Here is a 12031-nt window from a genome sequence, read left to right as displayed (position 1 = left end):
AATCTCAAAGGAAAGAAATCTCAAAGAAAAGCAAAGTTACCTACTTTGTATCTATTTCTTGAAAAAATCAAATTCCAGCATAAAAACTTCTCATGCAAAAAGTATCTCTTTTGTCAACATTCTACTAAGCAAACAGCAAAATCCCCAAAGTAGCCACAATCTTGTTCTCCCAGTATTTGCAGTTCTGTTAAACATCTTTCAGAAACATATTTCAACTATTCCAGCTAACTACAGGAAAGGTTTTATATATTTGGATTTATTTAAGTTCATAACCCAGTTTAACTCAGACAATTCTGATTAAAATAGCAATAGAAGTTAAGTACAATAGCTATGTGAGTTAGCAGCTTAGATAAAAATATAGGAAACTGGAAGGTAAATTAATGCTTTCATGGAATAAACTAAAGCTTATGCTGTTTCTTCCCACCCCTTCCCTGATGTCCTCCTGTTTTTAAATACAGTTAACTGCCTTGGGGTTGTCACCCCAAAAGTCAGTGTTCTGTCTCTATAGAGAGCCAGTGTCTGGACTCAATCCAGGTATGAGGCTGATCACTTTTTCAGTTATAGCTTAAACACTCCACAGGTATTAAAATATGGAATAATTTAGTATATTAATTCAGTATCAGGCAATGTAATTCAATGCAAATGCAGAAATGATAGCAATAATTATTAGTGCTCTAATTGTACTCGTACAATATTTGCAGAAGAAAACCCAAATTACTTTTCAAAACATATTCAATATATTAATGCTGCTGATTTACCATTTATTGATTAAATGATTGACTGATTGATTGACAATGGTGTTGAAGATTTTATATGCAGAGGGAACATTCCACAGACATGCTATGGAAATACACATGAAATTAGAATTTGACAGCTGAAGAAATACAAGTTCTGACAAAACAAATGGATAGAAGATCTGTTGGCAGAAAAAAAAAAGTATAATAAAACCCAGTGACTATAAATAACATGCAAATTTAGGAGTAGGAGTATTTTTCCATGTATGTAGTTAATGCTTCAATACACTGGACCAAGACTGGATTGCCACAAGAGACAGTGTTTTAGTAGAGCTCAGGCAGAAGATAGGAGCCAAAACCAGGGATCACTGAGTGAAGTTTCAGCCCCTCTCTCACACAGAACGTCAGAGACCACATGTATCTACTGCAGCTTTAAACTATGGTGCTAATATTTTTACTATTAAATTTTACTTTGCATGTTTGTTGTCCAGGAAAATTGTCATTGAGTTGTTGCACTACCCTATTTTAAAATCCATACCATGCATGGAATTGACACACAGCTATTTTCAGAACACCAGGTAGAACCAAAACCCTCCTAAGAGAATTGCCTTGAAAACATGCTGAACTTGTTGCAACACATGCATATTCCCAGAGTGATGATTACATGCTGCCACTCACCAGGGTAACTCCTTCATCATTCTTTTGATTCACACTCCCTCCACTCAAGATGAGCTGTCGGACATCTGTAAGCATTGTCACAGCCCTCTGAATCTTCATTTGGCGTAACGAATTCAGCTCTACACCTGGCAAAAGAAAAGGACAAAACTTTCTGCTATTTTATTCATCAATAAAGAGCAGATATACTGATTGTGGATTCTGGGTTTTTAAAAGCTTAATCAACATTTAAAGAGATTTTAGTATATATTTTTGAGTGTTTACTTACCTGCAATTACCAGAAAGTCTACTCCTATATTTATCAGTCGATGCATGGATGATTTAAGTCAGTGAGCAATATCCAATAAACCACCCTGATCTCCTACTGACTGTAAGAGCAGTTGCAGGTAAAGGAGGTGCAATATCATGAAACCACTGGGAGTGTGAAATAGCTGTGATTGGGAAAATAATCAAAAAATCTAAGGAGGCCACTCAAGTGTTTGGGACTTATTTAATTTTTGTTGTTGTTGTTGTTGCATTCTTTCAGCCGTCCAAATACATCACAGCACCCAGAGCAGTCCCTCAAATTTGGTGGCTGAACTGCTTGAGAGATTGAGTCAAGAAAATTACATTAAAACTCAACACTTTTTTATGTGCCTGAGTTATTTTTAACTGAGATTAGCTCTCCAGCTGGACCTAGATAATTTCAAGGCCCCATAAACCAAGAGGAAATGTGGTGTGGCAGTAGGAACAAAGAGGAGGGGATGAGAGGAATGAAGGGTATGGGATTGCTTGTGTCAGCATTGCTACTGAAGGAACAATTGTCAAAGAAGAGTATTAAAAAGAAGTTAAGCAAGGCAATTTATAACCAAAAGAAAGCATGGTCTCCAGTCTGAAGAGGTTTAGAATAAGAACCAGGATATAGCAATAGTGTGAAGTGATTAAATTAGCAACTGTGATTTGATTGGAACAAATAACCTAAATTTGGTGCTTCATTCTTCTGCTTCTGGTTCCATGTGGTTATTTAAATACATATATAGAAACTTCCTGCTTTTTGCAACAGTAAATTAATGGTTTAACACTTTTGTCTCAGTGACAGAACTCTCCCAAATACCTAAGGGCAATATACACCCAAAATTAATTATCATTTTCAGTGTTGACTTGACATATTAAACACTCAACACTGTAGACTGAGTAGATAAAATTAAACTTCACTGGTTCATTGAAGTTTTTTTTAAATGTTTTCAGGTAAGCAAGATTAAAGTTTAAAAATAGATGAAGCATTTTATACCTGATAAAGGCAGACATGCTTAAGTACTGCTGACAGAACTTATCTCAATTTTTTCTTTCTCTTGATATGTCCAGTAAACAATTAGAAAAAAGTTTTGGGTTTCAAGTAGAGAGGAAAAGGGTGGAAATTAATTTATTACCTCTTTGTCTGAGAATACCTCAAACACTAAAAAAATGAAAACTAAGTTCACAATCCACAAATTAGAAATACAGTTAGTTTCTGATTTTCCCAGGAAGAAAAACGGAAAAAAAAATCAAAAACACTGAGAGTAAAACACAGCTATTATGATTTCTTTCCTTCATCACGTTTAACATAAATTACAGTAATGCCTACAAGTTGAGAGCAGAGGCCAGCTGAGTCCACTAGCAATTTACTACTAACTTACATCCAACACAGTCAGAGAATTAACATATCAGTATATTGTTATATTAACAGTGAAATATTGATCCTTACTCCCTGTAAATTGCCTTTTATAGAACCCTGGTGTGATTATCTGGGGCCACAAAAAACCTAGCCATTGAAAAATCAATTCTGCTCATGTTCAAGGGAAAATCAAGAAAAGCATTCAGTTGCATTAATTGCTTAATAATTATTTTCTGTCATAAATGTAATGCAGCCATGAGCTCAGAGAAAACACATAAGCCATGCCACAGAGCAACAAAAGTCCCAGTCTGTGTGAATCTGAAACTTATTCAAGACAGCTTTACTGGTTTCAACCTAATAGTTGTAAAAATGAACGAAACATATTTTAATAAATAAACAGAAGTGAATCAGCCCAGCAAGAGAGGTACCAAAGTGACATGCTTCCACAGACTCCACTTTTAAAATATTCAGAATAAGTTTGAAAATGCTACAGAAAGAATAGAGTTTCCCTTTCTCTACCTTTACAAAAAATATAAAGAAAACATGCAAAAAACAATCTGTTTCAGTCTTAGAAGCATAGTTGAATTCCAAAACCCAGGAGGTATTAGGCTTCGAGCAAAGACTTCTCTGGTGGGGAGCTGAGAAACAGATTTATCAAGCATGCACATGTATCATTCTGTGAGGCTCAAACAAGGACCTTGTCAATAATTACTTTCCCTTAATCAAGTTCATAATTCTGGGGAGTTTGTTCTCCCTCCCCAGGGTGTGATACTTTCCAGGAATTTAGATGGAACAAAAAATGCTACTCATACAGTAAGTAACTCTCACTGCCTGAATTAAAGAGTGACCTTCACGTTGCTTTTCAAAGGGGAAATGTGGTTTAGATATTCAGCTGAAATGGGATGACAGCCAGCATGAATAAAAAGAGGAAGAAAAACACATTGGCATCTACTATGGGAATGGATTCGTATTTCAAAAACTGGAAAGTAAAAAAAAAAAAAGGCATATGATGGAAAAAACACTCCAAATATCCTGTAAAATCAGAAAAGCTACATGATCATGAATTCTGCAGGAGATAAGATGGAGAAGGAACAGTTAAAACAGCAGTGACCCTGCAGGGCACACATTTGGTGATGAGTATCAGCACTGATGTCAAGCAGAAGCATAACCTAAGAGCTACAAAATAAATTATCTCTTACTGTTTAAGAAAATCACCCCACAAGGCTGTTTCATGTGCTTTTGGTGTCTCACCTTCTCTGGCATATGGTTATAGAAGTGACAACCAGAAGGAACAGAAAAACCTCAGATAAATAATGCAAAAGTAACTTTCCAAAAATGTCAGTGATAAAGAAATACAAGGCAAACAGAACTGAGGGCTGCTGTTAAACACATTTTTTCTCACAAATGTCCAGTACAAAGCGTGCAAGGAGAACACCCATTCCTGGGACCAGTAAAAAGGAAAGCACTGAAGCACGCTGGCAAACACCCATTGCACACACCCCCAGCAGCCACTCTTGCTGTAGCATGCAGGTCTCATTCTCCAAAAGACTTCACATTCTTAAGGAGAGGTCAACAGCATTTTGTCTTGCAAACACAAATGCTCATTAAAAACTTGAAATGGCTTTGAGAAGCTGATCTCTCTTCTCACATTTGAGTTTTCTCTCACTCTTATCTATATATCTGCCCTTCCTGCACAGAGCTGTAGATACATCAAGGCTCTTCACCCCATGTATGATTAGCCTCTCTTACTCTTCTATAATTCAGGGGATACCACAGTTTAGAATTTATATTTTTCTTCTGCGCAGAGTAGAATAGGATGTTAAAAATAAATCATGGTACAATTCTTTAAATACTAATTTCAATTCATTGAAATATCTGGATGTATCTATTATTTCATTTGCTTAAAGTTTTAGAAAGACTTTTCTGGCTGCTTACTAGACATCTTTGTAAAAAAACATCATTTTTGTACGATTACATTGTTCAATAGCCCTCGTGCATATCACTTGGCATTATGTGAATCTGATTTCCAAAGGTCAGCATATAAACAAACACATGCCAGCAACATTTGCTATGCGAGAAGGGAAGCCAATATTTTCAGATTCTGCAAAAGAACATATACTTGTAAAACTACTGAAGCCTATAGCTCTAACTCACTGCAGCAGTACTGAGTGATTGTTGCTGGAGGGTTTTGCCTGCCTGCCTTTAAAGATATCATTACATATGTTTAGTGAAGCATCTTTAGTTTCGTAGACTGGCTTGGGCTGGAAGGAGCCTTAAAGATCATCTAGTTCAATACCCTCCTATGGGCAGGGTGACTGAACTAGAAAATAAACCTTTCACTAGACTACATTGCTCAGAGTCCCATACAACCTGGCCTTGAGCACTCCTATGGATGGGGCATCCACAGCTTTTCTGGGTAACCTATTCCTGTGCCTCACCATCCTCACAGTAAGGAATTTCTTCCTAATATCTAAATAAACTTACTCTCTTTCAGTTTAAAACTAACTGTCCCTGTCCTGTCAGTACGTGCCCATGCAAACAGTCTCTGTCCATCTTTCCTACAGGCTCCCCTTAGGAGCCTTCCCCTTCCCCTGGAAGGCTGCAACTAGGTCACAGCAAATCCTCTTTTCCAGGCTGAAGAAGCACGATTCTCTCAGCCTTTCCTCATAAGAGAGAATCTCCATCCCTCCAATTATCTTGGTGGCCTCCTCTGTACTCATTGCAACAGCTCTGTGTCCTTCCTGTGCTGGGGAGCCAAGAGCTGGATGCAGCCCTGCAGGTGGAGTCTCACCAGAGTGGAGCAGAGGGGCAGAACCAGCTCCACTGACCTGCTGCCCACACAGCTTTGGATGCAGTCCACGGCACAGTTGGATTTCTGGGCTGATTAGGTTTATCTGCTTCTAGTCTGAATATGCTATCAGAAGTGAAGTTCCCACCTCCTCCTCATGCAGATATCAGAGTGACAATTCTCCCACTCTAGTGAACATGCTTTTATTCCTCTCCCTTCTACAATAAGGACATTGATGATCCTTTCAGCTAAAATTAGTTAGTTGAACTGTCTCTTAACTTTCAGGGAAACAAAAATATTTTTTTGTAATTTATTTGAAACGGCTGACACATTTTCAAATGAAATGCATTCATTTGTGGATATGTAATGCATGTTTATTATTTTATTTGTTATAATAATGCTAGAATATAGAAGCAAAATAAGTATATCACTGTCTGTGGCTACTTGTGGTAAATATCATGTCTGAAATGAGATCATCACAGATGGTATCTCTACACTACAGATTTTACTGAATGGTTTTAATAGGCTATAGTCAAGTTTTTGTGAGAGAGCAGTAAAAGCAAGCTACTCAACAAATGCAAGGGAGGCAGGAGCTGAGGGTGAACGCAGGCCAGGCAGGTCACCATCCTTGCTGACCAGGGAACAGTCCCACAATACCCAAAAAAGAAAATTGAGCAGGTCTGGTGATGGGAATCAGGGCTAACAGAAGTTCTGTTATTGCCAGAAAACCTCCAGTGACAAATCCAAGTAAATTAGATGAAGCTAGGAGTCAAGTCAGTGGTCCAGGTTTGGGGTCAGCAAGGATTATGGCTGGGCACAGGACTGCCTCAGGCAAGGACCTGAGACTAAATATGGCTCCAGAGACAAAGGATGGGTGAAAGGCTATGACAATGCTGCTCCCAGCTTTGCCTCCCAGCTTAGCTCCTTCCCATCCCAGCTCCCAGGTCACAAGGCCACCACAGCTGGCCTGGAGCTCAGGCAGCCAAGTCCCTGGGAGCAGGGGTGGAGGAGAGGTCACAGGGCCTGTGGGTGCACTGCCAGCACTGGCATTTTTTTCCATCTTGATTAAGGTTATAGTTTTAGGAATTCTATAAAAAAGTGAACATATGCTTCTGATGGTAATGAAATAGATTGTTTCTTGATAAGTTGTTTAAAAGGATACTGAAAGGGCATCCCAATTTCTGATGCTCTTCACAATCTTTTTTCAAATCTTAGCAAAGCCTATTAGTCAAGTCTGTTTTCCTTCTAACATCTGTTAGAAAGCTACATCATAAACTACTGGCTATAATTTTAAATATTAATTTCAGTGTCAAAAGTCTGCACAGTGAATTTAAAGGTTTTCCCTTTGATAGAAATTTATGTGTGACATGCTGGAAGCACAAAAATATTAAGAAAAATCTAAGACTTCAAAGCCCCCCAGGAACTAGAAAAAATTAAAAATTAAGGTAGCTCATTCACACTTATTTTAGAAAACACAAAGGCCAAAGGAAAGTAAACATTCTCAACTATGAAATTTTCCAATGTGTCACATTCTCCATGTGCTTCATTTGAAAGGACCTACTGAAACATTTCATTTATTCCTCTGTTCTCACTAGGAACACCAACACCTAACCCCTACCATCAATTAATCAGGCTCTCTTCAGAAAATAGATTTTTTTGTGTGTGATAATCGTATGGGTAGGTGGCTCCAAATCAACAAGAATCAAAGGGAAAAAACTTTGAGCCACCCTGAGGCTGTTTTGTTTTGAGTGCCTATTTTTCTGTCAATGTACTGCATCAATATTGCTGAAAGAAACTTTGTGAGCAGAAATCAAGATCTTGGTGCATATGGTTCTAAAATAGGAAATACATTAGGGAATTTAGTTTTAGCTGAAGCTTGCTGATCTTTAGTGCTAACAATCTGTATGTATTGGCATTTCAGTAAGTTCTTACTGGAGTATATTAGCAATAATTCCTTAATGTCTGTGAAATAGTTTGAAATATTAAAGTCTAGACCAGTATTTTTCTGAAATAATATTGATTTATATCCCTTTATTTTCTTGACTGCACTGAAGAAACTCTAAGGGTTTTTCTGCCCTCACTGGATTATTAGATCTGTTCAAGAGTTTCTGTACCACAACCTCAACACCAAAACATTTTGGAGTACACATTCTTTTTTTTTAACTAACAACAAATAATCTCAATGAAAAATACACACAACTAGGATCTTCATTTTGATATTATTCTCACAAAAAGTGCCACAGTATTGAGAAACACACAAGGAAGATGAACTGTCCAGGTGTTGTGGGCTGTAGGGGTGGGTTATGTAGGGAGAGGCAGGGGTTGTCCCATCGGCTCTAGCAGACCCTCAGCAGCACACAGCTCAGCCTGGCAGCCAAGTGTGACCCGTGGCAAAGCAGACAGACACTCCTAAAGGAGCCCCATACCTGAAAAAAGCCCAGAATGGAGCAGAGGAAAAGTGTGAACAAGAAAAGGGGCAGAGAGGGAGACTGCCATGTACCAACTCCCCCAGCTCTGTGTGCTGCTTGTGATGGTAGAAGGGTTTGGAGTGAAGAAGTGAAGCCTGTAAATTGTTGTTCTATGTTTGTCTTTCTATTTTTCATTACCTGAGCCTATTCCAGTTGACAAATTCCACCAAGCTGAATCTGTTTAGCCTGTGACAGTAACTGGCATGCAACCTTGCTGTCCTTGTCAGGAAGGGAATGGGTGAGCAGCTTTGTGGGAGCTTTTACTGCAACCACACCAGATTTTATGGATAACTTCAAATTAACTTACAGTTTCATTTTGGTATATCTTCCTATCACATTCTAGATCACTGTAAAGTGTCAGGTTTGCAGTACATTTTTCCTTAATCCTTGCCCACTACTTTTCTAAATTAGATTTTTCTGCACATGTCATATGCCCCATATGTTGTTAACTGTTAGCTTCAGGGAAATTCTCCTTATTGTAGTAAATGACAAGTTGGCTATTTCTAGTTAATGTTAAAAGCCATCTTCTGTGTAGGATTCTGTACTAACATTTAGCTTCTTTTTTTTTTTTTTTTAATTCTACCTACTGCTGCAAGGCAGAAAAATAAATTTATTTCTTCTATTTTGCAGCTGAAGAGTAAGGCGGAAGGCTTAATTCCCTTGCTAGTAAGAATTTAACAAACAATGATCTATATTTGCAAAATATGCAAAATATTTTAGCTGATTTAAACAATACAAAGCCACCTAAATGGATATGGCTTGCACATGATTTTTGCTCTATATGCAGTTTTTTGAGGCACCTGAATATGATCCTTTTAGTATTCAGGGAACAAAACAGACCCATTATTCCCTCAGCTTGGAATAGCATAATAGATTTTGCTTAAGTGCATGAAATCTCTGTTACCATCAAAGGTCAATAACCTTTAACCAGCTATTTCAAATTCATTTGCCCTCATAGAAAGTGAATAATACTGTGTAAAATACTTTGAAGAAAAGCAATATCCATTTTTTCTCCAGTACGTGTCACAGTAGAAAAAGGAATACCATCCGTACCGCTGGGTAGACATGTTATTTAAATATAGTCAATCTTCAAAAAGTAAAATCACAACAGATTATTTTCTTTTGCTTTAGTAATTATCTGCTACTGCATGAAACTCTCACTACACAACAGCAAGAAAGCCATTAAATTTGCTTTGAGATCCATGTGATATGTAGACAGTTCTTTAAAAAAAAAAAGTAAACGTCCAAATATTCTTTACTCAGATTCAACAACAAGGCTGATGATCTTGGAATGCACAGTTATCCTACTGAAAACTGAAGCCTGAGATCTTGGAGGAAAAAAGAGAATATTATTTTGGAAATTAATTACAGTGAATGTGTCACCTCCTATGACTTGGCGAATATAGAGCCAATAAATGTCAGTCATTTTTTTGATTGCAAGACTCAGTTCACAGCTGAGTCTTGCAATCCACTATACAAGTAAATACCAAGTAATGAAATGAATAAAAATGTTGCATTCTTCAAAGTACTAAATATTTAAAACAGACTAATGGGAAAGGAGGAAACAAGGATCATATGCCATAGTCAGAGTTTCACTGACACAGTTCTACAAGAGGCCATTCTGCCTCTAGAACCAAGGAATACACTGGCAATCATTTAAAGTTTTATTGTTTTAAAATGCCATTAATTACTCAAGAGATTTGCCTTAAAACATAAAGCTGTTATTATCCAAAACAAAGGTTATGGAAGGTGCTGGGTGGACTTTCTTGATGATTTTAATTATCACTCAGGATTAGAATAAAGCAGGACAAACAGTGAAAAAACTATCACGTTTTTTACATTATATCCTGGGTGATTTATGATGCTGGTATCCCCAATTGTCTGTTCTGTTTATGCTGGATATTAAGTTCTGCACCCTAAGACTGGCTCCAAGAGAGAAGCAGGGGAGAAGAAGCATGGAATTTGTTATCAGAAACTGCACTTATGCCCCACATCCTACTCTTGGACTATGTTGTCTGCAGTGGGCAGTGGGAGGAAGCTCTCCTTTGCTTTATAGTTAGTTTCTTTAGCCAGCTAAGGTAGATGAGTTCCCTGGACTGTTTTTTTTTTTTTTTTTCTGTTTTTTCTGGAACTGATTGGTTCTGCTCTGGACTGAACACCAAGAAGAACACCGGGAGCTCAAACCTGTGGCCCACTGGGGCCTGGGACATGGAATTTTCCAGTGCTGGAGGGACTGATAAGAGACTGAGTGTGCCGAGCTACACCCCATGACAAGGACTTTCTGAATTTGCCATCTCTTCAATACAGCGAGAGGTTTTATTGTTTAATATTACTCGTTTTATATGCTTCTGAATACTTTGCTTGTTAAATAAACAGGGTTTTTTTTCCATTTTTCTCCAAAGAAATTTTTTCCAAACCAGTTGGGGGAGGGGCTGGTTGAATCTGTTTTCTAGAGGGACCCCTTTAGAAGTTTTCTCCCATATCTACTCTAAACCAGGACACATTAGTATTTTCATTTCACCTCTGAAGGGAGACACTTTCTGAAAGTAAACAGTGAATAGATATGAAACTGAAGGTGTAAGAGGCAACAAAGACTATTTCAAATGAAAACAAAATGAAAAGAAATTGCATAAAAATGGGTTAGCACTGGAATGGAAGCCTGGGGAGAGGTAGAATCTCCAGTCCCACCTGGCTTACTCTCAGTTGGCCTTGCCTTGGCAGATGTTGAAATCCTTAAATAAGTCATGACTTTTGTTTCATAGCAAAACAGGAACACCAGTAACATGGAAAATTGATGACATCTTGGCACAGAAAAAATTTAGCAGCTTTTACTGGTGTTTTCCCTGTAGCTGGTCAAATTAATAACCCTTGTCTTCTGTACAGTCAACATTTCCTAGAACTGCAGTCTTGGTGATAGGAGTGTAGACTACTGAATAGGCACCTACACAGAGACCTGTAAATTTAAATATCCTAAAAGTCATCCTACACAGCCGACTTCTCTGTCCCAGCTGGCCATTCTTGGCTCCCTCCATAGCACATGGAAAGAAGCAGGCAGTTCAGATCCCAATTCACATGCCTCATTACAGATGCATACCATCAAAGCATCTCTTTTGCTCTAAGAAGGGTTTGGTATGGAATGGCTACCACACATTAGATTTAGATAAATCAATCAAAATGGAGTCCTTGAGCTCATGAGCCCGCTAGGCTTCTGAATGCCTCTTGGACATAACCTCATATGATACAGTTAAGCTGTTTCACACACTTTCCTAAGCATAAAGCAGGATGCTGCATTTTCCCTTCTATCCTCCATTAGAGGTATCTTAATATGCCAGAATTATTACCCAGCAGAAACAATGCTCTTAACATACAGAGGATGTGTACCTCAAATTGTTCTCTTAGGTAACTAAGTCTGCTAATTTCTTTCTTCAGTCAATAATTACTTTCAGTATACAATATAACATTATTTATATAATGTAATATAATGCAGAGAAAACCAGTTTTTGTACAGGAAAAGAGAATATTTTGATGAAATAGTAATAATTTCATTAGACTTCAGTAATAAAATTTCCACATAACATCTTCATATGTTATATTCCTTAACAGTAAAGCATATATTGAAGTTTTCTGGCAGTTACTAGATGATTACAATATTTTGTACTCATGGTACTCATGTGCCCTAACAGATAATTTACAAGCAGAACTCAAAGAACTAACTCCAGTAACTGTTTTAAAA

The 12031-nt window shown here is 37.7% G+C and overlaps 1 protein-coding gene across 4 annotated transcripts in view; it reads right to left on the bottom strand.

The window, feature by feature from the left end:
• MYO16 (myosin XVI) overlaps nucleotides 1–12031 on the bottom strand; it is a 362051-nt gene that overhangs the window by 196047 nt on the left and 153973 nt on the right. For all 4 annotated transcript variants that reach the window (XM_039714365.1, XM_039714364.1, XM_039714366.1 and 1 more), the window contains exon 6: nucleotides 1413–1537. In XM_039714365.1, the coding sequence (XP_039570299.1) occupies nucleotides 1413–1537 (125 nt within the window). The remainder of the gene's footprint in view (nucleotides 1–1412; nucleotides 1538–12031) is intronic.

The sequence above is a fragment of the Passer montanus genome, unplaced genomic scaffold (genome assembly GCF_014805655.1).
Source record: "Passer montanus isolate IOZ18808 unplaced genomic scaffold, ASM1480565v1 scaffold3, whole genome shotgun sequence".
NCBI classification, from domain to species: Eukaryota; Metazoa; Chordata; class Aves; order Passeriformes; family Passeridae; genus Passer; species Passer montanus.
The sequence above is the reverse complement of the archived record's forward strand: the minus strand, read 5'-3'. Positions and strand labels throughout refer to the sequence as shown.